The 26,152-nt window shown below is 40.4% G+C and overlaps 1 protein-coding gene across 1 annotated transcript in view; it reads left to right on the top strand.

Moving 5' to 3' along the window:
- Nucleotides 1-25,730, top strand: part of TSPAN5 (tetraspanin 5) — an 86,355-nt gene extending 60,625 nt beyond the window's left edge. The window contains exons 2-8 of the mRNA XM_075709829.1: nucleotides 4,592-4,642; nucleotides 15,000-15,146; nucleotides 17,015-17,185; nucleotides 19,166-19,291; nucleotides 22,455-22,502; nucleotides 22,630-22,746; nucleotides 23,314-25,730. Of these exons, the coding sequence (XP_075565944.1) occupies nucleotides 4,592-4,642; nucleotides 15,000-15,146; nucleotides 17,015-17,185; nucleotides 19,166-19,291; nucleotides 22,455-22,502; nucleotides 22,630-22,746; nucleotides 23,314-23,379 (726 nt within the window). The 3' untranslated portion in view covers nucleotides 23,380-25,730. The remainder of the gene's footprint in view (nucleotides 1-4,591; nucleotides 4,643-14,999; nucleotides 15,147-17,014; nucleotides 17,186-19,165; nucleotides 19,292-22,454; nucleotides 22,503-22,629; nucleotides 22,747-23,313) is intronic.
- Nucleotides 25,731-26,152: the final 422 nt, after the last annotated feature.

Here is a 26,152-nt window from a genome sequence, read left to right on the forward strand (position 1 = left end):
GTCTTGCTTTTGCAATTAAAGAACTGGAGAAGGCAATAAGAAAATAATGGCAACTGACTGTTCCTTTTTGGGGGGGAGGGAGTATATGTATCTTGCTTGCTTGTCAGACAAAACAGAAAACCCCATACTGGTGAAAATGAAAGATACTTTAACAGCCACAGTACCTTGCTTTGAAAATTGGGGTCATAAGTGCTTAATTTTTCATTAGAAAGCATCACGCTAAGAGTTCTGCAAGATGGAGCAGACAGTCTTTCTTTATTGTGTTCTCGGGTCTGTTTTTCTACTTTGGATTGTTCTGTAAAGTCAGTCGTGTCTGATTCAGCTGAGCAAAATGTGTGAAAACTGGGATCTTTTTTCTTGTGTGTGCGTTTTGTATTGGGAGGGAAAAGGTATTACTGAGTTATCTGTGAAATATAGTTTAATGTTTTTTAAAAGCTGCACGTAAAATGGAAGTCGATTTGACATCTTTTAGTCTATATTCAGTTTACATCTGCATGTTGCTGTGAACCAAAATGGTAATTAGTCACCTACGCAGCATATTCATTCACTGTAGTACATGGAGTTTTCCTGCTGGTAATGTCTCAAGGCAAGCAAGAAATGGGCTTTAGGAGAAAGCATTCTTTGTAAGCATTAGCATAAGTACATAAATGTGTATGTATGCTTTGAGCATTTGCCTTTCCCATGGACACCACGTATGTATAGCCACATGAAAATGAAATGCTGTAATAGTTTGCATTGAAAATAGAGAAGTCACTGGAACTGGGATGAATGGAAGAAGGAACAGGGCAGACTTCAGGTACCTTCCTTCCCTGTGATACTGGTCCAGGTGAAAGCTGGAGAGTTCAGAGGATGTCCTATTTGTTTTGTTTGAAAGAATGCTAACTGACATATTTAAAGCAGAGTCCACATCACTGGCATGTAGGGAAGAAGGAAACTGTGAAACTTCATTTTAATTTCTGGTTTGGTGCCCTTTCTCTGTCAGGGCTACTTTAAAAACAAATAAGCAACAAAACCAACAACAAAATCCTTTGTGCTCTGACATAGACATTAAGCTCCTTTTTGACCTCGCTTAAAAGGCAAAAAGACTGATTTGGCATAAAATACTTTAAAGAACGCCATGAGTATTCTGACTCTGAAATATCTCTGAGTGAGTCTGAGCACAGAGTGCCGCAGAGGAAGTGCTTAGGGAAAAATTGTTCATTTGGGGTTTTTAGAGTCAGTTAGGAAATTGTCAGTGCTGCTTTATGTATGTACAAAGCTCAGAAGTCCTGTGTTTTCCTGATTGTATTTCAGGATGTGAAATATTACACTTCATGTTGTCCCTATCACTGCTGTGCTTGTCAGAGAAATACTGTACCTTGCATTCCCGTGCTGTGCTGGCTTGAATCACACAGAAGGAAATCTTGCTCTGTGAATAACCTACAGCACATCGCTATGGAAGAAACACCAAAGTGCCCATAGGAATCCTGATAGTCTCCTTGCTAACACCGTGGCAGAGTTCTTGTGGCTGCTCAAAGCAAGGGCAGGTGGGAGGTTTACACAGTGCCTAAATACAGGACTCAAAAAAAATGTTCCTTCCTCGCAAGGAGCTCTGGTTCTGAACTCTGACCATTTTGACATGCTTCTGCAAGTGCATTCCTGATGTCGTGGTGAAGGTGAAATTAGGTGGCTGCGCTATAGTTCCTCGTCACACAAGTCTTTAATGTATCCGTACATGGACATACACTGGTTTATCCACGTGGCGCATTAACCAACCTTTTACTGCTTGGCCCGTGGCTGTCGTACTTTTGGTTGAAAACTGGTACCAAGTTTTTTAAGAATGTCAGCTGAGATGAAAAATTCAGTGTGCGAAGTAATGTCTGATCACTCTACAATTAAGCTCCTCTCTCTTCCAAGCTTTTTCTAGTATTTGCATTAGTATTTACCCCAACACCCTTTAAATGAAATGCTGTGCTGTATGATGCTGTATCCCTAGCAACAAAGAATCATTTTCTTCCATGCAGGCAAGACTGGGAATAAGATATGTGCAGCTTGAAACACTTACCGATCAATCCACTTCTGAAAACCGCATATGAACTTTACAAGTACTGCTATGCATTCTACTCTTAAATACGTATAATCTTATAGAAGAGAAATTTGAACACATTCGTTTGATGTTTATGAATAGAAAGCCTATGGCTGAGGAAGCACTGCTATGCAGGTTTTTTGTAAGGCTGTAATACCCCAGAGGAATATTTTAATATTCTCCTGCAAATTATTGTTTAAACAAGAAAAGCATCAAGATTTTTAGAAGCTCTGCACCAGATCCGGTGACCATTTATGGTCAGGCTAAGTGGTCTTACTAGATGTCTGTGGAGAATTGAGACTGTTTTTCTCTACAGAGTGTTCTGTAGATAACGAGGCAAACTTCCACCTTTTTATCACTCATTGGCATAATTTAATGGATGTAAATGAAATTTTCCAGACTTAACTGAGGTGATGCGTATGCCATCTCACCCTGTCCCCATGTGCTTCAGATGTGAAGAGATTTTTCTTTCTGGTTACAAGCAAGCAGAACATGACTGTCTTGGAGACATCTGCAGAAGGGCTGCAAGATAAGCAGGATATGTGTCCTGTTTTACTTCTGGTTCTAACAGCAAAAATACAGAGGGATTTTTGCTAAGCACTTTCAACTTTTTTTAGGCATTTGTCTGAAAGCGATTTGGAAATTTGTGCAGCTTTATCTCAAGTTTCAATTAATTACTGCAGTCAGAAGGATTACACACACTCTTCTGGCAAGCTTTATAACCATAGAAAAAGAGCAGTCTCGATATAGGTAAGATGACCGTGTTTGGCTCACATGGTGTGTCACAGGAGGCTGTACTGACATTCTCAAATCCATCTCTTGTACTTTATAGACAATTAAGGCTGCTGAAATAACAGACTTTCTCAACCAGCAGTTCTGTTTTTCCATCTAGGAAAAATTTCCATTTATCTTGTATTAAAATACAGCCAAGCCTGCAGCAGTTCCCTTTGAAGAATACTGGGTTTGTAGAATTGTTAAATTTACAGTCATGACTCGTCAAGTCAAAAAGGAGAATTTCATTCCCAGTTTGTATAGATGGGCTTCTAGGTGAGCTGTGCATGATCCTTTGGTCAGCTGGCAAAACACGCTTGGAGGAGAAAGTCGGAGATGAGACGGGTGTTAGGGAACTTCAGGGTATTGCAATGAGCATGTTCCACTTGATATTGAGTTATGCTTTACAGATATTCTTGTAGTATAAAGCTAAAATTGCCACTTAAAAAAAAAAGTGCATATAAGGAAGAAGGAATCTTGCTTTGAAGCTGTTGAAATCACTTCTGGGAAAGCTTTTTAAGTTATATTCCTGCCTCTTCCCACTGCTCAACAGAAAAACACTTTTGTCCTGTTTTTCAAAAGCAAAATCATTAGGATACTTAACTGTTTACACAAATCTTAAGGGAAAGCATACTATGTGCCAAAGTAAATCTGTGCACTACAGTGTAGAGAACCCACAAAGAAAACCAGAGTTTGACGTTTGAGCAACATTCCATTACATGCCCTGAAATCAGAGTGAATATAGTTTTCATTTTAGCCAGCACTTAGGTTTTAAAAAACAGAGATGAAAGTTGAACAGGTGGACGTTTAGAGATGTGCTCGGATGCCTACTGTATGGGTTTTTTTTAAACATGCTACATGACTGGTACTGTATCATGCCAAATATGCAGTGGTGATGTTGGGAGATGGAGTGCTCATTCTGCCTGTTCTGCTTGTTTCACTGATCCTTAGCGTGGGTTTTGTATAGAAACCCTGTAGTATTTGGAGGGAAATGATGCACTCTGTATTATTCAGTGGAATGGAGAATACAGGGATATAACAAAAACATAGCTGCTGTTCCCTTTTCCATCATGGGGGGAAGACATCTTTTGAGTTTTGGGCTTTTGAGTCCCTTGGAAGAGGAAGGGAGTATAACTTCCTTTATGAAATACAGAAACATTTAGTATCGGAAAGGTTATAAAATGTTGGCTTCAGGGTTTTTAAAAATTCTTACCTTTTTAGACCAGTATTATTTGTATTGTGCCCCCTCCCCCCCCCCGCCCCCATGGGTTATATAAGAACTTTCTGTGTTTCAGTGGACAACATTGCTAAAACTGATAGTACATGTGTATTTAGGACTTTCTTTTAATCACTTTCTCTCACTGGGAGAGGGCTGCAAGGACAGTTGTTTTGTACAGGTTGTGGTAATACAAGAGTAAAATAACGTGTCACTTGACTGTGGAGTTTGCTGTGAGTCTGACACACTCAAAAAGAACCTTACTTGCCTGACATGGAGAAAGTGACATTTACTGCACCTACTATTCCTATGTGGAACATCCCTGAATGACCTGTGCAAGTTTGAAATTCTTCCAGTTACAAGGGTTGAGTTGTAAAATAAACAACTACATACATGTTTTAAATGGTAAGCCCCCACAGTCCTGATAAAATTGGTTATCCAACAGAAAGGATGAGTCAATATGTATGTTTAAAAAAAAAAAAAAAACAACATAAATTTATAGCTCCTGCTCTGATATATTTTTATTTTTTTTCCTTTAGTTCCTTGGCATAGCATTTCTTGGGATTGGATTGTGGGCATGGAATGAAAAGGTAAGTTGAATTATAGCACCAAACTCCATGGTTTTCCTCTTTCTCTTTTTCTGATGAAATACTGGAACAGTAATATGCTGCACACTTTGGGTCCACACACAGTTTCTACTGAAACCAAATCAAGTTTCTCTTTCAAGTAAGACCTTGGCTCAGCTCACCTAGAGGAAGAACCTTGGCATCTTTCCCAAGAAAGCCTTGGCAAGAAATCATGGCTAACACTTGCACATAATATAACCATTTCAATCCATGCATGCTCGAACGCAGCTCAGATGCTAGAATGCTCTACTTAAGGTAGTATTGGCAGTGTATTCCCAGGAATGGAGAAGGAGCCTACATGTCTCAGAGGGCAGCTTCCTGAAAATAAGCCTCCTCGGCTTTGCCTTAACATTGCATGCTAATTGCTGTTCTTAAAAAACCAAACAGACCAAAAAAAAAAAAAAAAACCCCTCAAACCCAAAAAACAAACCCAAAACCAAACCAAAATGAACCCCAAAAACCAAGCCAAACCTGAGACAGAATAACTGTTGGTTTTTCTTGTGCAAATAAAACTGTCCACTGGAAGACTCTCTGTTGCAAGACTGTAAGATCAACTTGGAAATGGGAAGAAAGTGGGGGCGGGGAAAGGGAAAACATTTGTGAACCAGAGCCTAATTTTTAGTTTGCTTGCTGTGGAAGTTGGGAAGAAGGTAAAATGTCAAGACATAATATACAAAACAAGTCAGTATGTATTGCGTTACTGGATGAAGAGTTTGGCTCACTAAAAGACAACAACTAAAATTAAAGCCAAAGTTTCCTTTTCTTCTTTAAAAGGTTGAAAATAATAAAACCTGGCTGATAACAATGGTGCTATGATATTCAGTTATGTAATGGTTTTTTTTCTTCTTTTAATGGAAAACACCGAGTAAGTTACAAATTGATGTTCACTTAAGGCGTAATAACTGGTGCTTGAAGCAGAACAAATAACACGTTGGAAGCACCGGAGTTTTGCCATTTAAAAATTCAGGACAAATTTTGCTGGTTCAGAAGCGAGTTGTTAACTTAAATTCTAATTGCTCTGTGTGTGTGCCTTGGATGTAGATAATTACAACTAGTAATGGCATGTTAATTAACTCAAACTGTATACACCTATATATATATGTATATTTACGTACCATATTCTACTCATATTGGATGGCTTGAATAGGCTTGGAAAGAGGTACTGTGATTTTTTTTCATTCAGCAAAGATGTAAAACCACGCTATATTTAATACTCTGAGCATACTCGCAGAGCTTATACCTATGTCTAAGCCCCAGAGAAGAACTTTATTTTGGAGTGGCTTTCTAGAAGAGATTTTTAACACTTTTTATTGTTTCAGTACGTAATGCAAATGACTCCTCTTTAGAATGAATGAGCAAGTAAAGGGAAAACAGCTATAGTCTAGTGTTTGAAGTCTAAAATATACCAGTTCTACAGCTAGAGTGAATAACGGTTTGTTAGTTTTACATATTTTCTATTTGGGAAAAGCAGTCCCCCCTTCCTAGGAGAAATGCATTCAATTCATAATTGCTAATAGCCAGAAGCCAAAGCTCATGTTTTTACTTGAGATTTGGACATCTGTTACCAAGTCATCTTAAACCATTTTTAATCAGATCCTGAAAGTGGGAGAAAATGCCATGCTGTTTTTAAGACAAGCAAATAAAACCACCTGGAGCAGTTTAATATGCATTAGCTCAGGTTCTGTACATAGTAGGTTTTTCTGTAGAAATTAGTAAGTACTGTTTATTGTTTGAAAGCCCAGGTCTTTCCTTGAAAATGAGCATCTCTCCCCAGATTCTCTAACTGTGTCCTGTGGTGCTTAGCGTGGACTGTTTCAGTCCATGGTTGTATCAGCCAAAATGTAGTATAGGTATAACTGAACTGCAGAGCTCTTGAGCACAGACAGACTTGATTTTTGTAGCAGGAGTTATGGAAAAATGGACTTGTGTCAAGCCAATTTGAGACCTGTCTTTCACTCGGCTCTCTAGAGGACAGGCAATGGCCAGAAGCTGCAGTCAGCAAGATCAAGTCCCAGATACTCATAGGCCCCATGCAGCTTAGTGGGGGGCAGATCAGTTACATGCCAGGCAGAGTTGTTCTTCCTGCAGCTGGGGAGTTGGAGGCGAAGGCCAAGTAGGCAAAGCCTAAGACTTGAGAGATCTGTAACTTGACTGAAAAGCACTTTGCTAGCTAGACTGCCTCTTTCCTGAGGCTAGCCTGGATATCCCTTAGGCATTATGGGCTGTTGTAATGGTATACTGTAAGAGAGCACAGCAGCTTTGCAGAGAAGGCCCTGGGGGTCCAGGTGTACACCAAGTTGAACACGAGCCAGCACTGTGCCCTTGCAACAAAGGCAGCTAATGGTGTCCTGGGCTGTATTTAGGAGTCTTGCCAGCAGGTTGAGGGAGGGGATTCTTCCCCTCTACTCAGCACTGGTGGGGCCACACCTGGGCCAGTTCTGGGCTCCCTAGTACAAGGGAGACACTGACATACTGGAGAGTGCAGCAAAGGGCTGCCTAGGTAATTAAGGGACTGGAGCATCTCTCGTACAAGGAAGGGCTGAGAGAGCTAGGACTGTTCAGCGTGGAGAAGAGCAGGCTTGGGGGAATCTTAATGTATATAAATACCTGAAGGGAGAGTGCAAAGAGGATGGAGCCAGGCTGTTTTCAGTGGTGCCCAGTGACAGGGCAATGGGCATGAACTGAAACACAGGAAGTTCCCTCTGAACATCAGGAAATGTTTTGGTGGTTGGTTTGTTTGTTTTTGTTTGGGTTTTTGTTTTTTTTTTTTGTTGTTTTGTTTTGGGTTTGTTTTTTTTTTACTGTGACGGTTACCAAGCAGTGGCACAGTTTGCCCAGAGATGATGTGGAGTCTTCCTCTTTGGAGATACTCAGTCTGGACATGGTCCTAGGCAGCCAGGTCTAGGTGACCAGATGACCTCCAGAGGTCCCTTCCAACCTCAGCCGTTCTCTGAAGACTGCTGCTGTCCTAATGAACTAAGTCTTTTTCAAAGTTGAACTTGGTGCTGCTATTGTTTAATATGTAAGGTTTTTTCAGGATTGGGCCTTCAGAAGGTCTCCTCTACTGTAAACTGATTTGGTGGTGGGGTGGATTTTGATTTACTTCTATCTTGAATTGTGTGGCTTTATATCCAGCTGTGTTGTTTTATAACCCGGCCATCAACTTGCATATACTTTTGCTGCTTCACAGAATCTTTTTTAAGAATTAAAGATAGTGTGCCAGGCCACATTAAAAACACGGGATGTAAAGAAATAGTCCACACTTAACAGGAGTCCTGTTTGCTGCTGGCTAAAACCAGTTTGGGGTAGACTTGTGGGTTTGGTGGCTAGTTTCTCTTTTTTGTGAAATTGGCTTGAATTCTCCCCTTTAAACTTTGTTGTAAAGAAGAAGAAAAAAAAAAAGCACACTATACAGTCTCGTGACCTTCCTTACAGCCTTTGCAGGGAGGCGAAAGAGCTCATTTGTCAAATAGGCAATAGAATTGGCTTGACAGCCAGTCAGCCAGCCCTAAACAAAAACTGGGCAATTAGCATTCTGAGTCATGAACCTGAAAGGGAGCTGGGGGGCGGGATGGGGGCAATAAACTCAGAGGATGAATAAAGCTATCGCTACATGGATCTACTATATAGCTCACAATCTCACAGTGTTTTCAGGCATGCTAGACTTGGGCTTGTACCATAAAAAAGTTCATCCATGGCAGCTGATTTCCACCCCCACCCCACCCCCAACAGTGACATGAACATTGTTCAAATATAAAGAGTCTATACTAAGCCCAAGCAACTTACACTACCTTTGTACAGCAGCAGGGGACAAATGTTTATATTTCACTGGCTTTTTTTAACCTCTTCAAGTCATTTCTTCTTTTTAAAAATAAACTAGACTTGTACAAAATGTCTATTTCCCTCCTTGGTTGTATATGTTAGATAATGCGGTCTTAAAGCTCATTGGGAGTGTTCATGGTATGATGTCAGTAGGTACTTGGGAAAATAAGCTTCCTGGTTCTCTCACTACTTGCAGGACATTTACATTCAAGAGTAGTGAGACTAAGTGATGAATTGCTGCTATGTCTTCTGAGTCCTTATAAGACTGTCCATAGAGAGGGATTTTTTAGAAGGAAAGCACTGTGGTTTCGGGGTGTACTTTAAGTAGGAGGTAGTAAAGGTAAAGGTACTAAAGTGGGGGGGAGAAATCTGCAGATCCTTGCAAAATTTGTCAATTGGACTTAGTTCATGTGTAAGGTTGACTGAAATGAAGAGGGAGAAGTGGAAGAGGTTGATTATGTGCATAAGTTTCTAGGCTTTTCTTGTTAAATCAGTGTAACTAGAAGACACTGTAGCTCAGAAGTCAAGTTGTGTGCAGTTTGGAGTACCAGTATGGTGCATGTATGTCTATCACATAGTTCTTTTAAAAACGGTTGCTAACAAGGAAACCGTGCACATATCCTGTGGGTCCTTATGAGCTGAAGGATACCCAAAGCATATATCTTGCTTCTGAGCCAGGGCTCTGTGTGTGTGGATTTTACAGGACTGGGGAGGAGAGAAAGGGATACTAATATTCACTATTACATTTAATTTAAATTTCAGTACATAAAGATGCATTATCTAAACAGGCTCTTAAACAATTTTACTAGTGTTCCAACACCTTGTAGCCATTAATCCTGAAAAATGTAAACATCTATGTCTTGCATGTGTTTATGCAAGTTATTTGTCTATTGAACTCTGCTTTGTCATGACAAGAAAGCTAGACTTGTACTTCTCCTTCACTAGACGCTTGAAAAATAAAGTTCTGCTGCTATTGCTGCTTGCCGTGGGAAATGCAAAACCAACAAAAATCGAGGAAATAGATTTGTAAACATCCCCCACCTAGTTTCTTGCTTGCAGAGACAAAATTCTGGAGTGGAATTAATTTGGCATGTTTCAATGACTATTGTATGGTTGCCCATGATCATTCAGATGCACAGCGTGCAGAAACTGCATGGATTTTATGACTAACAAAGTAGAGAGACATTTTTCCATTTTAAAATCATGCATTTGGAAATACTTTTGTTTCTCATCACCCCCGTGTGTTCCTGTTTGCCAGTGATTCTAAGTGCTGCAGACAAGCTTGTGGAAAGGCTAATCCTCTGTTTGCAAAGAAGAAATGTTTCAGAAGATCTTGTATTGCTGCATCTTTTTCTGACCATCTGCTTTTTTTTGTCGTTGTCGTCGTTCCTCCCCCCTTAATGGGATTCTGCAGCAGAGAAGGTTTTTCCACATCTTGGAGGAAATAGAAAGAAAATAGATGATTTCTCCCATCTTACTGGTGTTGGTTTCTTCTTTTTACTTTTTAATGACCCTCTGAGATGTTGTTTGTCATGGGGACTGTTGCGTTGGAGTCCTGTTTGTGGCTCCCATGGGCCAAATTCTATATACTTTCACAGTGTATCACCTCTTTGTTCCTTAGGATGATGAGTCTCCTAAGTTGTCTCTGACTCAACGTGGCTTGAGTTTTCATTACTGGGTCAGCTTTTCAAAACTGCTGCTGCCTAGAGTGTTTTCACTTGGAGCCGTTCTCTCTTGCCCTGCAGTATGCTACTGTGCCTGTGAAATCAGCTGTTCCAGAGAGAAGCAACAGTCTAGCAAACTTCTGGGAACATTTCTGAGACCTGAACATGGCAGTAGATTCTTTACCCTAACCGCAACCACAGAGAGTCTGGAAATCTTGCTAGTTTGTTAATGCACTTGTGACTCCTTTCTGTTTGGCCTCATTAGGAACCAGGAACACAATCAGATTGTATAGGTGTGCCAACACTGGGACACTGCTCCAACCAAGATGTCTGTGTTGGCATCCATACGTTCTGGGGAAATTAAAGTGACTTTTTGGGTTCAGCATGCAAAGGCTATGTCTGCTAAATGCAAGTAGTGTTGAACCAAGGAGAGGAAATGGTGTTGAAGACCCAACTTGTACACTCTACAGGTTTTGAAAGGTTTGAGTTTTCAGCCTAGCTCTAGTGTGATCTCATGGACTGAATGCCTGCTAGTGGTTGGAGCACGAGCTATGTTCCAGGGGCACATCTTCATTTGTAAGTACTTAATCTAGTCTGTGTGCTCAGAGACTGTTCCCTGGCATGAACTGAAGCATAGCTTGTGTGATCCCTTTAAATGGACTCCTGGATCTGACCTGAAATGCTAATGTACATGTCTACCAAAGGTGGGAGCTGGAGTCAGAGATCTGTCTCTGGAAAGTAGTACAAATTGCCCTGATGATCTTAAAGAGTATGAGATGGAGAAGGGGTGAGGGGTACACCTTTACTGCTTTTCTAAGTGACTATTGCTTTGTTGTTCTTTATTGATGGGATAAAGGCAAACAATTGTGCAGCTATAATATTAGGAGGGCTTTCTCAAGTTACTGTCTTCAAAACCAGCATTTTGCCTTTGCCTTGTTCTCCCTTGAGCTATGCATGAGATCCAGCTTGCAGGGTGGAGGGCTCTGGCTATGGGGGAAAAACTGGCATGACAATAGTGGATCTGTCACTGGATTCAGGCATCTCTCATAGACTTTTCCTGCCTGTGCTCACATACCATAAGGAGAAGATTCCAGTTCTGCAGTAGCTTCTGGCGGGCCTGGCTTGGTTGTCTCATGTTTCTTGGTGTGGCAGAAGGCACCACCAATGTCTCTTCCCCCCCCCCCCCCCCCCCCCCCCCCCGGTTTTGGTAGAGAAAAGAGGAGGCCCTACTGTTTCACTTGACTTCCTCCCCTGGCTTTGGGGTGGGGTTGGAATATGAGGTCGGTCTTTCCTGTTCCATGCCTACATCATTGTATCCTAGTGATTGAAGTGAAGTACATTTCACAAATAAAGGAACTTTTTTCATAACCTCACCATTATTGATTTTAGTTCAGTTGTGGATGATGCTTTTGTTGCTTCACTACCCCAAACAAATTTTGACTTGTGGATTAAAAGGTTAAATAATAAGCCAGGCACTGTAACATACAGCAGGCAATTGAGAGTGGGGTAACAGAGCAAACAGATGAGCTGGAGATCAGCCAGGGAACATGTCCTGCTGGCTCTCCTTGTGGGACTACAGCAGAGCCCTGGATTGATGCCATTGTGAGAAGAAAAGTATTAGAGTATGTAGCTTTGTGCAAACAAAGTGTTTACTGCCAAATAAACATTATGCACATGCCTAAACTCCAAGAAAGTGAAGTGCTTGTACCCCAGAAAAATAACCATACTTCCAAATTGAGAAAGTGGGTTTATTGGGGGGGGGGGGGGGGGGGGAGTATTTCTTCCTTTCAGATGCTAAAGGATCAGTAGTACTTGCAACTATTTAACAGTAGAGGTTGGAGTGGACTATTGCAGTAGCGTTGCTGAGAAAAATACTTTGCATTTGTAGAAAGCCTGACTTTAAAGGATTTACAGGTCGTTTGTTTAGGTTTTGTGTTGATGCAGGAGATCCATTGACAAACAGTCACTGTATATTCTGAGCCTGACTGGTCAGCCTTGAGGATTCGGAACATGTCACTGGAGGATGCAGTGTTAGAATATGACATTCCTGATCCTCTGGTCAAACACCTCTGGAAACATTCCCTTCTGCTTTTGGCTAAAGATGGGATGAAGACAGAATTGGTCACTACCAGGCATTTGCACATCTCTGCCAAACTTTCCCCAGAAGTAGCCATTAGAGCCAAAAAATACTGAATACTGTAGCAGTAGGCATTATAGAAACTCGCGGGGCATAGAAGTATGTGCCTACAGGAGTGTACATTTAATTGTTCTTAACAGTACAAAGTGAGATAATGTTCCCCGGTCATTGCCCTGCTGCTTGAAGCAAAATATGCTTTTCATTAAATTATTGCACTGCTGTTTCTTCAGAGAGCTTTTTTGTAAGTGTCCAGAAAAAAAACAAGACTGGAAAACCGTATTTCAGCAGTGAGCAGCAATCTTCTATCACTACCTCTGTGCATCTCTAGCTGTAACCACAGAACATTGTCTGTGTTTGTCATTCCTGCTGCTAGCTGTTGTTTTATTGCCAAAGTCCCTTTGAAGATTGTATATCCTGAGATGTCTCTCCAGAATACTGATAACTTGGTATTCATATGCAGAGAGCACATGAGAATTATGCAGTATGAGCTTTGTGCTGTCAGGATGTATTATTTGGGGTTTATCCAAGCTAGACTTATGATTGCCCTATGTGGACTACCAAAAGACGTGCATAAAGGTGCTTTCCAAGGAGAGTAAACAATGGCAGATAAAGCTTGTGTTGTTTTATTTCAGTACATGTCAGATCATAGCTACCCTGAGGATTTGGAGCCTGGAGGAGACCAGAGATTAGATGAGTGACTTTTGCCAGGATAAGTGTTCGTTTCAGCCTGGCTTGTACCATCTCATCACTAGTTAGTTAGAAAAAGGGATATGCCAACTGGTCTGCTTTGATAGCAATACTGGCTCTGAGCAGCATTGTGTTATATCATGCCATGCATCTATTTTAGTCTTTTTAATGAATGACAATAAAACTAGTACTATATGTAATGTAGGAGGAAAGTGATGAATGTGATTTTTTTTTTTTAATTTTTTTTTCATCCCTCTCTGTCAGGCAATAGCCTTCTGTAGTAGGAGGGAGAGGAATCTGGTTTGAGAAAGTTACTCATGCTCTTGGTTTATTGTTTGTACTTTAGGATTGGGTCATAGTCAGGTTTTTCTTTTGCTTTTAGCACGCCGGCCTTTTCCAAGGCTTCTTGCTGTGTGCATTGGAGAAATTCGCGTGTATATTTTATCCAGTCTATCGTTGTCTGCAGAATTAAAAAAGCTTTGAGTACTGTCTTTGTTTACTACTTGCTCAATGTCAGTTTTGCTTGGGAAACCATGGAAGTGGTTGCAGACTATGTGGAGTACTGTGTTAGAGATATTGGTTACGTGACTATTTATATGTTCTGGGTGGTCCAAACTGAGTATATTAAAAAACACAAATGAAAACCCATCACAGGTGTAAAGCCACAGTTGTGAACAGTCATCTGTTAACAATGTTACTAGTAGCTTTTGGAAATGAGGTTATGATAACTTCCTTCAAAATTGTTGCTGTTTTGGGACTATTTCAAAGAAGCAAAAGGGATATGAACAGGGAAAAGGATAAAGAGCTTAATTCTGCAAATAAGGAGCTGTAGAGGTAAAGGTCTGTATTGTTGCTTTTGAAGCCACAGCTTCATTTGGGAGTTGGTAGGGAAAGTCCAAAGCCCTCAGCCTGTGTTTAGGCTTCTTTGAGAACACATGGAGAAGTGTCTGCTACAGCAGTGTTCTTTGCATTGACCTACGGCACTGGGAGGCTGAATGAAGCCATAGTGATACTTCAGCTTTTTTGCTGCCAAAAGGGTTTAGGAAACTGTAACTGTTCCTGTGCAAACTCATGGGAATAAGGAAGACTTTGTACTTGCTTCTTGATATGACCCATCTGTTCAACATCAGCCAAACTCTGTTTAAAATGTGTTCAAAAAAAATAAAATAGTTCTTCAGGATTATTGGCATCGCAACCCAAGCTCTGCTTCTAAACGGGCAATGGCATCACAAGCAGACTGTGCTGACTGTCATATCTAAAACACAGCATATGTGGTTTACCATATGATAGGTCTAACCTAAGTTAGTGCAAACCATCTCCCAAGACAAGTCCTTAAACTGCCTTATGTCCTACTAAGAGACTTAATGTTATTTTCAAATTTTTCTTGCTAAGTGATTAGTCGGTAGCCATGCTTTATTTATATAATGAGGTTTTGGCACTGTAGATGCCTGAAGTTGAATTGGCCAGGTATCTAGTTTGTCAAAATTTGGTGTAATATTCAGTGTTGCAAGATGCTGCAACCTAGGAGCTCCCTTCTAATTTTTGTCAGTTGTAAATACTGAGCATAAATGCTGAATTCAAGGTGGTCTTGCTATTGACTGCCTTTTCTATCATAGCATGTAATTGTGTGCTTACATAAACAATGTATATGAAACCTAAAATGCATCTCAGCATGGGTAATAAGGTAAAGTTTGGTTCAAATATCTATTCTGACTTTCTGGCAGACTAATTCTCATAGCTACAGAAGCAGCAAAATGCCCTGTGGGTTTCTCAGAGGACTCTAGAAGCACATTTTGTTGTTCATTCCACATGTTGATTCAGAACTATTGTACATAATTGCCCTTTTTATCTCTTTTTGAATGCAAAGATTTTCTTAATTGTGTTTTCTTGCTGTACTGCAGAACACTTATTTGCTGTAGTCTTCTACCTTTTAAAAAGAAAAATGCAAGCAGAATTTCTACAACTGAAAGCTGGACATTATTGTTACCACTTGGCATTGTTTCTTTCCCAGGGAGTGCTGTCCAATATCTCCTCCATCACTGACCTGGGAGGCTTTGATCCAGTTTGGCTCTTCCTAGTGGTAGGAGGAGTTATGTTCATTTTGGGATTTGCAGGATGCATTGGAGCTTTGCGAGAAAATACCTTTCTTCTCAAGTTTGTAAGTAGCCTTTGTAACTGTGGCATTCATCGGTTACATAGTATAAGTCATGTTCTCTGTTCCTGCTTAACTGTGTAAAGATTTTAAAATGTCTTTTGGGGAGTGGAAGGTGTTATTTGATGAGAGAGTGCTGTTCTGTGAATAGCTTTTGCTTAACTGTTAACACTTTACAGCTCTTCAGTCTCTGGTGCTTACTGTTTCATTTTTTTTCTTAAGGTCCAAAACTATTCATGGTAAGAATCATAACATGGAACTACTGCTTTTCATATGCATATAGCCTAACATTTTGCTTTCCTGTCATGAAAAGAGAGAAATTTCTGCTAAGAATCTGCATGTTGAACTTTGAGTCCATATGAGGAATGTAGATACACCACTGAATGTGACCCATGTGATATATGCTGTGCAAGTGCCCCTCATGGTACAGAGGAGATAGGACTGTTACAGGGGGTTGCTTGCTGATATCCTCAGTTCTGTACTGTTTAGCTAATTTGAAAAGGCTTTATTGGTTACTGCCAGTGCTGGGGCCTGAGAAGGGAGAAAGGGAAGAGAATGTGCCCAGGACAGGTAAAGAAAATAAAGCTGTCATCTTGAATTCTGGGCTGGACTGTTAGTTGGGGAAGGAGCTGCTGATATACAAACATACCTCAGTATTCAAAACTCCTTTAGCTAAGTAGCCTGGTTTGATTTTTTGAAAGCCCTCCTCCTTTGAGCTTTGAAGATGAGGCTAACAGTATCATGTTCCATTTTTGTAAATTTAAGATTTATAATAAAAATTCAAGATTCTTTCCTCCACCACCCCAGCTTCCATAGGTGGCCATAACCATTCATAACCATTAACTGTTAATATATACATGAAAAGGCTTTGAGTGAAACAACTGCCTTCAAATGACATATTTGGCTCCCACAGACATGTTGTATAAGGGGAGGAGGCAGTTGAGAGTTACAGTTCTTGAGGCATTTATAAAGCAGCTTGGGATAGTTCTAGCTTGCTCTTGTCTTGCTTAAAAAAAGGGAGGGGGAGCTATTGTAACACTTTTTTTTTCTCCTCTTCCTTGCTTCTCTTAGCTTGCCTGAAATGAACCCATCTGCTGTACCAGAAATAGCTTCCTATACAGCAGCTGCAGGAGAAATTAAAAATGCATCTGAACAAACACAGAGAGCATATTAAAATGAAACTCAAAGGCACAGTTGCAAAAGGGATGGACTTCCAGTATACGAGGACCCCTGTGTGTTTTAAAACAGTGTAGACTCAGTGGAGATGCTTAGAGAAAGTGGCAGATCATTAGTAATGCCTTTGGCATCCATTCCATTTGCATTAATCATAGCAGCCTCATTCGGTTTTAATGTGGATGTGAGTCATTCCATAGACATTCTGCTCTGACTTAGTCATTAATTAATTTCTGCTGTTACTAATTTTTGCTTTGTCCGCTTAGGCAAAGCTTTACGAATGAGGGTGTCTAAAGAAAAAGTCACTTAGCATTTCACTGGCACTATTGGTTGTTAATGCCTTGGAAAATATAAGTGCCTGCATAGAAATTTAAGATGAGTGTTCAGAGGGCCCTGCAGGTGGTGAGTAGCCATCTCTGTTGAAATTTCCAGTGAATTCTCTTGGACCTCTCTGAAAATCCCAGTGAAATGTCCAGATTTTGAATTTGTTGGCATTTTTATTATTTGTTAGAGTAGAATTAAGACTTCTGTACTACAGCCCTGATTAAAAAATGGTGCATTTTTAATTTAAGATTTCCTGTGTGTTGGAATAGCTTGAACTTGCACAGATAAAGCCCTAACACAGGACATAACTGTGAGCCTTGAAAAATAAGTTTTTGATCATAAGGCAAAATAGTTTTAACCTTTTTCTTTTTCTTCAGTTTTCTGTGTTTCTTGGAATTATTTTCTTCTTGGAGCTCACTGCTGGTGTTCTAGCATTTGTTTTCAAAGACTGGATAAAGGACCAGCTGTATTTCTTTATAAACAACAACATCAGAGCATACCGAGATGACATTGATTTGCAAAACCTCATAGACTTCACACAGGAATATGTAAGTTGGACTATGCTTATTTTTTGTAAATCTTACTTTAAAGAAATACCTACTCTATTTTTTTCCTCCCCATCTGTTTGGTTTCTTCAAGGAACAACAGAAATATTCTAGCATATAATGCTTTTGAATATATATACATGTATATTACTCTTCACAGAATTTCTACAAATACATGGCACCTGTGAAAAGTGGCCTATTTGTTGATGTATGACTGAGCAAAACGAGGTGGAGAGTTGGGGTGACTTATTCTTGAAGACTTGTTAATCACAGTGTCTTGTGTTCAGCTTTTTGGAGCATATTCTGTATGCGTATGGAGATATTTTAGGGTTCGTGGGGGAGGGGTGTTCAAAACATTTTATTTTAGGAGCTATCACATCTGTTTAAAAAAAAAAAAAAAAAATCCTTTCCTAAGCTTAGTTTGGTTCCAAGATGAATGTTGGTGTAGCTTTAGCAATGTTAGAGGTGCTACACCACACTATAGAGTGGCAGAGATGTTTAGCTGGTCTGAGTGAAACTACAATGTTATTTATTTTTAAGCAGACTTAATGCATTTAGCCTAGTACAGTGGGCAACTCATAAAGTTATCACAGGAAATCTCTAAATGAGGCTACATCGCACTTGGGAGGGAAGGGTGAAGCCAGAGATGTACACACTTGTGTGGGTTAAGCTCTGTAATTTATCAGTGTGCATAAAGGGACCTTGCACTGACTTTTGCACACAAGTCATTTTGCCAGTGCCTTCTTGCTCCAGTACTCAGTTCTGGCCTGTGTTGATGAACTTCTTTGAATTTGGCCCTGTGTAGCTAACATGGTTAAGTGTTGGATGAAATCATGTTTACTAATTTTTGTACATTCTGCAATTAAAATAATTTCCTTCCATGTTTGATTTGCTTCTATATGCCTTGGGGGGAAAACCTGACAAGTAAGTAACAGGATGTGGATCCTTGCACTGGTTTGAATCTTGTCCAGTTGGGAGAAGGTCAGAGGTCACCACAGTCTGAAAGCAGTGGTCCACTTGTACACAACCAAAAGGCTACAGTCCAATTTTGCAGGCACTACATAAAACTTGCTCTCCTAACTGGATTAGCAATCAGCAGATAAGTCAGGGACAGCCCGAGTCTGGAGAGCAAAATACTTTTTCAGCTAGTAGAGTTAATGCTTGAAGACGAGAAGTTCAGGTATTGCAGAAGGAACTGTGCTACATCTCGAAAGAGAGAATTGCCATGCCAACACTTTTTTAAAAGCGGTTTGTTTGGGTTCTTTTTTTAAATTTTTTTTTAAGTTGACATACGTGGGTTCATTGGGCTAGCTCCTTAAATGCTGTAAACCATCAGTGCTACGTTGATATCCAGTCCATTCTTTGTATATTCAGCAAGTTTTATCAATTCTTTGTGTGTTCAGCATGTTTTGCCAGAAATTAAGCCTGCCATTTGGCATGTTTACTTTTTGAAGGATTCCACCTGCCTTCAGTAAAGATGTTATTTGTGCAACATGTGATGCTCAAGAAACAATGCATTCATGCTGTCTGATGTACGGCCAGGCAAAGATTCCACCACACTGGCAAAAACTAGCTATACCAGTGTAGCCCTCGGAGCTGATTAGTTTTGTTGAGAACCCAGGGCACATTAGACTGGACAGAATATCATACTCCTGGCTCTACTATCCCTGGGGCCTGAGCTTGTAGGCCTGTGCAACTCTGTGGTGGTGTGTAGGCTTATCAGCTCACTCTGTGGGTTTCTCTCCAGAGAGCAGCGTTGCAGGGTGTGAACATAACTTTAATGACATGGTAATTTTAGAACAACTTACAGGTTTGAAGTGGTCTTTTTTTTAAAAAACAAAACCAAGCCAGCTTCAATGAAACCAGAGGGAATCTCAGATTTTGGTTTGAGAGCTAGAGGGAAACTGGCAGCGATGATGCATGTTATTAATGCTGAGATTTGTTTGTTCTGAAAGTCAAGAAGCTCTCCTGTCTTTGTTCTAGTGGCAGTGCTGTGGGGCTTTTGGAGCTGATGACTGGAACCTTAATATTTACTTCAATTGCACAGATTCCAACGCAAGTCGAGAACGCTGTGGTGTGCCATTCTCTTGCTGCACTAAAGACCCTGCCGTAAGTGACGGTCAAGAGGGTAGGATGCGTCTGCTGTTCCAATTTGAAATCACTCTGTAAGATTCACCCCCACACCCCCCAGGGCAGTTATGTATGATCATTACCTTCTCACCAACCTGTATGTTGGGGTTTATTTGTACTTGCAGCTCAGCTTAACCACTAACTTTTCTGCAGTCAGCAAAAATCCTGAGCTAACTTAAGTCTTCATTGTATGCTGTTTTCTGCTTTTCATTAGAATGAGAGAACCATGGGCTTAGCTGAACATACATATTAATTTTAGCAAGTATAAAAAGCAGAAGCCCGTAATGAATTGAAGGTTATGAGCTTTCAATTGAATATCATCAGGATATTTCATTCACTGCATTAAAGAACAGCAACTCTAAGATCAGACACTTTAATGCAGGTATTACTCATTATTTAATGCAGTGTACAGAGGCTGCAGCCAGTTTGACCCAGTTTGTGCTTAGTACAGTAATGAATGGCAGTCTGTGCCCTGAAGAACTGACATATGTTTGCATTAGATTCTTGAGTTGGGTATGGACATCTTTAGATGCCCTTTTTTTCCCCCTTTAAAATCACTTCTTGTCCTACAGTCACCTGAGATCAGACTTGAAAAGTCAGAAATTGTTTGAGGGAACAGCTTTTTGGTAAATTTTCATGTCTTTTTAAATAGTTACAGTTCTGGATTATCAAGCAGAAAATGTTGGAGCCGTGCATTACTAGTATGGACACGATCAAGAATGAAGAGTAAAGCATAGGGAAGCAGTTCACTGATAGTCAAAGGCTTGGAGTAGGGGTGGGTGTGTGCATGGAAATCGTTCTGTGGCTAACACTGCATACATTTGACTTTTGTGTAGCTTAAAAGCAGCAGCCTGTGAGTGATTGTATTAGCTAGTATTTCAGCTGTGGCTTTTTCTCCACCTGGAGTGACTTCTAGTTCCTTGAATATGTAAGTCTGTAGCACTGACTGAAGTTAGGCAAGTTGCCAACAGGCACCTCAGGTGCTTCCTGCCTTGCTAATGCAATGCAGTCACTGCTCCTGGGATCCAGTCACTACTGCTGCTCTCCCCCTCGCCTGATAAGGCACTGCCGCTTGCACAGGCTGTGTTCTGGTTCCTCTGCAGTCAACATGTCTTCACAGTAATTTGAATCTTTTTCACAAACATTGCTGAAAATGTTTTAATGAAATATTGAAACAAAATGTAGGTTAGGCTCAAGCATTACATTATGCTTAGGATTCCCCCTACTGTTTGCCTATCTGCCCACCCACCCACACAGAGAGGTCATCGCAACCCAGTTTTAAAAATATAGTTGTTATAAAACCAAACCAGTGACAGCAGTACAAGGTAATCCTATAAATACATAATCCATGCTAAAGCTATCTCTTGGTCTTTGTGTGTATATGGTTATGCAGTTTCTTAGGGGGCGATGCAGCAACCAGAAATTTAAAGATAAGTCTCATTCTTGTTCATTGTAGGGATGCAACACACTTAATTGCCTTTAAAATGAAGACTAAAAATATTATTTCTAAAAATATTAGAAGTCATGCATATAATGGATATAACTGTAACCAAGCTGTGACTGGTTCAACTGCAGTGATAAACACGTGCTTATTCTGTGGGAAAGCAAATTTGTCCCTTTTGGAATTAGGATGCAGTGTTGGACTGATGCAAAAAGTTATGTGGATGCTTTATTGCACAGCACTTTTACTTTAGCTTGAATCAGGAAGTGGTAAGTTTAAGGTAGGCCAAAATAAGTCCCCTTTAAAACAAATTTGGACTCCTATAGTTTACTTTGCTGTAGTCTAGCAGGTTGAAATGTTCCAAATTCCTGTACAGGCAAGGCCTAGAAAAGTTGATTTATTTCTATTTCATTCTTCATGCTTTCTTTCAGTTAACAGATTCCAAGGCTAAAGGCAGAAGACACTGATGATAAAGTGAATAGGCATTCAATAAAAGAAGAAAGCTTAAAATCCCTATGTTGGAATCTTATCTACTTTTGCAGCCTTGAAGTGTGTAGCACTGTTATATTTTAGATTCTGGAACAGAAGCATTCATCTCATTAAAAGATACAAATTGCTCAAATGTTAAAGGTCTGTTGAGGGAATCCAACTTGGGTAACTGACAGGATGCAACCTGTTGATTTACTTCCTGCAAAGTGAGGAAACACTTAGAGGAGCTTTAACTGCTGACAGGAGGAGATGTCTTTTTCCGTATGGCTGCTTTTTAAAATCTATTTCTCTGCTGGCTGCCTTTCTCACTTCCCACAATTTGATTAAATTGTGGTGTTCGGTACACCTAGCTAAGATTGGCTGATTTTCTCACTTGCTTGAGTAGTTCCTCCTTCTGCTTACTGTTATTATATGAGCCAATAACTTAATATTTTGCTGCCATTGTGGCTGACACCAAAAGTAGTTGCTTCATTGTATTGCCCTGAAATAACTCTGTATACAGAGTAAATGCAGTTTCAGCTTCCTGTGGGTAGCATTTGTTCACTGGGAAAAGTCTGCCATAGCCTATTTTATTACCTGTGCTTTGGGAGTACTAAAGCAGAGGCAGTAGGAAAAAACCTCACCTCCTTTCCCATTGGTATCAGGCTCCTGTAAGAAAGAATAGGCAGTAAGAATACATTACCCCTTCTCTTCTTTTTTTTCTCCCTAGTTTTTGGAAAGGAACTAGGTACTGTGTATATTTCTACAGTATATATATCCTTGGTAGGAACTTGCAGTTTCTGCAACACAACTGCCCCTTCTCACCTCTTTACACTGCACAGACTGAACCCTGAAAACGTTAACGGTAGTCTTGGCATATTTTTCAGTATAGACAAAACCTTTTCAGCAGAAGGTTCTTTCACTCAAAATAGATGTTCCCTAACCCCTTTACTTTGACTTCTGAATGCTTGCATCTGGAACATGGAGTTCACCCAGGTGGAGGGCCAGTTCTCCCAGCTTGCTGCCCTGAGACCTGAAAATATTTTTGACCGTGTGCTTTTTTTTGTTTGCAAATAATTAATAGCACTGAATGGAAGAGGAAGGGGTTTTTAAAAGGCAATACGGTAACTAAAGTTAGGGTGATTGTCTTATTACATACAGGACCAACTCTGGGGAGCTGGGAAAGGGTGTTTGGGAGACACTGATTGCCTCTCTTCTGTCTCTCTCTCCTAGGAAGATGTTATTAATACTCAGTGTGGCTACGATGCAAGGCAAAAACCAGTAAGCAATTTTTTTTTTTTTACATGGTATCTTAAGGATCTGAATCCCTCTTGCAAGGGCAGGTTATTCTACTGATGGGATAATTGAATGTAATTATCTCTGTTTTCTTCCCTCTTCTCCTTGGCAGGAAGTTGATCAGCAGATTGTTATCTACACTAAAGGCTGTGTCCCTCAGTTTGAGAAATGGTTGCAGGACAATCTGACCATAGTTGCTGGTATATTCATTGGGATAGCATTACTGCAGGTAAACATCACATTCCCTGTAATGAGTTAGACAGAAGAACAACAGATAAACAGAATATATGAGGGGGAACTGTATATGAGAACTGGAAATACAATGTCAGTTGCACTTGGAAATATAACCATAGGTTTTAGTGAGGGAGCTAAATGCATGAGGCTTTCTTTGTGTTAAGGAGTATTTAATTTTTATCTGTAGGGGTGCATTTTTTTCTTTTCAACTGTCTGCAGGTCAAAACTAACACTCTGTTAGATAAAGATTAGGTAGAGATTTTTAAGCCTCTAGAGACCTACTGTTTCTGACGGTGCTTAAATGAGCAGCAAAAAGCCTTTACTGATGCTCTTGTGAGGCAAGTCTACAACTGTTCAGTTTCCTGGAACCCAGCGGCACTATAAAAATACTGGGGTTACAGGAGTTTTCCGATATTCTTACTTCTTCCAACACTTGCTGTTAATTTGATCTCTAACTTTCTGTTGCTTGTTTTCATGTCAAAGTTCTGTATAACCTAAGGAGTTTGCCTGTGTGAAAAGAGTTGTCTGATGCTCCAAATGAATAAACTGTTGTCTCTTCCAGATATTTGGGATATGCTTAGCCCAGAATTTGGTTAGTGACATTGAGGCTGTCAGAGCCAGCTGGTAAAACTGCTGAAGTAACCACAACAAGACACTGGACAACCGAAACCCTCTGAAACCTCCAGTGTGTCGCTCCGACACCAAGCTGTATGGACATGGGTGACAGGGAAGCCTTCTCTCCCAAGTAGTCTCAAATTTAAGTTCCTGATATTGCAGTGAACTCATGTTTCTTTGGGGTGGGGGAGAGAAGAGTGGGCTATTTAAAATCTGCTGCTCACTGGCAATTTTTTTTCTTTTAAACCACCAGTTTGAAAGCTGTTGAGCCGTGAATCTCTACTGTATTCTTGATCCTGAGTAACAAGTGGACACTTTTTTAAATTGGTGTATTCAGTGGGACAGAGTTGCATCGTTGTAGTCTGTGGAAATGCTGTTTATTCTTCGTGTCATGAGCTCTTTGATAGCTGCCAAATATTCCTGAGATGGTCTCTCTCCTCACCACTCTGTAAAGGAACAATCTTGTTTTCACAGCTAAACATAGCTACAGGCCTAAACCCATCAAGCAGGAAGCAACTTTCTATGCATCTATTGTACAGTAAAAGAAATTGTTTTTAAAACAAGGGAAATTTTTTTTTACGCAAGCTTCCAACCATCTCCCTGTAGTACTTTGAGGTTGGAATCAGCAAGCTCACAGGGAGAACTGCCTAATTTTATCAACATCTTTCTTCCTTCTCCACCCTTGTATGAAGGGAAAGGAGTTTTATATTTGACAAACAAGGGTTGTAGAGCCTTTGGTTGCTGCCATACCTTAGGACATCAGTCTCTTGAAGCAAGGATGGGATATAACTGTATAAATGTATGAAAGCAGTGTGGATGTTGGGTCCAAGTGAATAATATTATTCAAAGAATGAATTATATATTAACTTAAAAAAAATCAAATCCTGTGTATCTGATATGGCTAAATCTTTTGTTTCTCTGGAATTTAGTGTAACCTAATGTATTTAGGGATCTCACTAATATTAGTGCTTTGATATACTTGTGCAAAACGTCTCTTAAGATAATTCCTTGGTCTGTTCCTAGCTGAGGCTTTGGTCTTTCTTTTTTTCTTTTTTCTTTAATTCTTTTTACTTGCATGAGCTGTGGAGTAAGAATCTGTGACGCTCCAGTGCTTTAAACCTGTGCATATGTTTTAATACAGTCTAATCCGAACTTATTTATTGGTAAATGCATGTGATTATGGAAAGATCATATCCCATTCCCATGGAAGTTGGAGAGAACAGCTTTTGCCAGAGTAAATGCTTACCTCCAGTGAACAAATCCTTGCTATGGAGATGTGTCTCCCTTTGTTGCTCTAAATGCAACAAAAGGCTTTCTTGAAGCAATGGAATAAAAGTTTTAAAATAGAAGCGCGTATTAGGATCAGCCAAGACAGACTCTTTTGAATTGGACAAAAGAGAGCAGAATTTGGAAAAAAGCACAAACAGTGGAAGAAGAATTAGATCAGACTCTATCCAGCTTAGAGTTTTTGCTTCACTCTTCTTCACTAATAATAGTGAACTTACAAACCTGACCATGGCTTGGGTAGTTTTATTGCACTTTGTATAAATTCAGCTTGTTGTATGACCCTTCTCAGTATCTGCAGAACGAGTCCTGAAAGCTGTGAGCTCTCAGCTCCTGCTTTGGTCAGACAGTGGCAAAGGGTGTGTAGCGCCTCTTTGTAAGAGCTTAGCATCTTTCTGAGAGAGTTTCCCAAAATGAAGTATGTGGAGTAGAAGAGATGAATGTATTGCTTTCAAAGCTTCCCTGTTCTGGGGGATGGATAGAAGGCTGGTCTGATGACCTATGCAGGTCCTTTCTGGTCCTGTGACTCTTAAACATGTGAGTATATGCACCCTTGCATAATTTGCCTTTCTGTGCTTTAGTCAGCCGTGGTTTTTTCCCCTCTGAAGGCTGGTGGTAGGCACACCAGCACTCTGCAGATGCCTCAGACAGTCCTGTTGTCCTCCTGTCTTTGAGCATTACCTCATCCTCTTCTGGTTAACTCCCACTGACTGGCTCTGAATCAGGCAGCCTCCATATCCTTTGGTATCTGCTGTTAAAGGCCAGCCATGACTCAGAGTAACTTTTTTTTTAAAGCCTTTGAAAGCAATTATAATTCACTGTCCTTAATAAAGTTGGTTCCACCTCACCACAGTGTTATGTTTTTCTTAGCCACTCCTCAACTTGAGGAGTTACTGGTGTTTGTTTCCCCTGAAAGGGACACACCATTTTGCCTGATAGCAGGACAGACAGATTATCAGCACCAGTATTGCTGCAGTGAGACAAAATGGTGCGGGGAGAAACTGGGGAAGCATGGTTGAGGAAGTAACCCCTCCATCCAAGAGCCTTGATTGTGACCCAGTGCTTTGATTTGGAGAAAAAGAGAGGGGGGGGAGGGGGGCGGGGCAGGGAAAAAGCCTACAGTACAGAAACAGTCCTTGTTGCCACTGATCTTGAATACTGCTGTTGCTGCTGTGGGCTTCGGAAGACAACTTCATTCTTCTACTTGAATTTCTGCAGTTGTACTGTATTGGCCTTCTGTCTTGTCACGCTGTTCTCTGAGTTCCAGTCTGCTGGACGTGGCGTTGGCAGTGTCAGACTGATAGGAAGGTAAACACTCTGAGGTGAGCAAATCTTGTTCTCACTACTTGCACATGTACACACAAATGTGCAACACTTCTGCTGAGTCCCAGAATGACTGACTGTTCTTATAAAAACCACTAAATAACTTATTTTTCTAAAGCTTGTCTTTATTGCTGCAGATGCTGATCCTCCCCCCGTCCCCGCTCGCAAGAGATGCTGTT

The sequence above is a fragment of the Pelecanus crispus genome, chromosome 4 (genome assembly GCF_030463565.1).
Source record: "Pelecanus crispus isolate bPelCri1 chromosome 4, bPelCri1.pri, whole genome shotgun sequence".
Classification (NCBI taxonomy): Eukaryota; Metazoa; Chordata; class Aves; order Pelecaniformes; family Pelecanidae; genus Pelecanus; species Pelecanus crispus.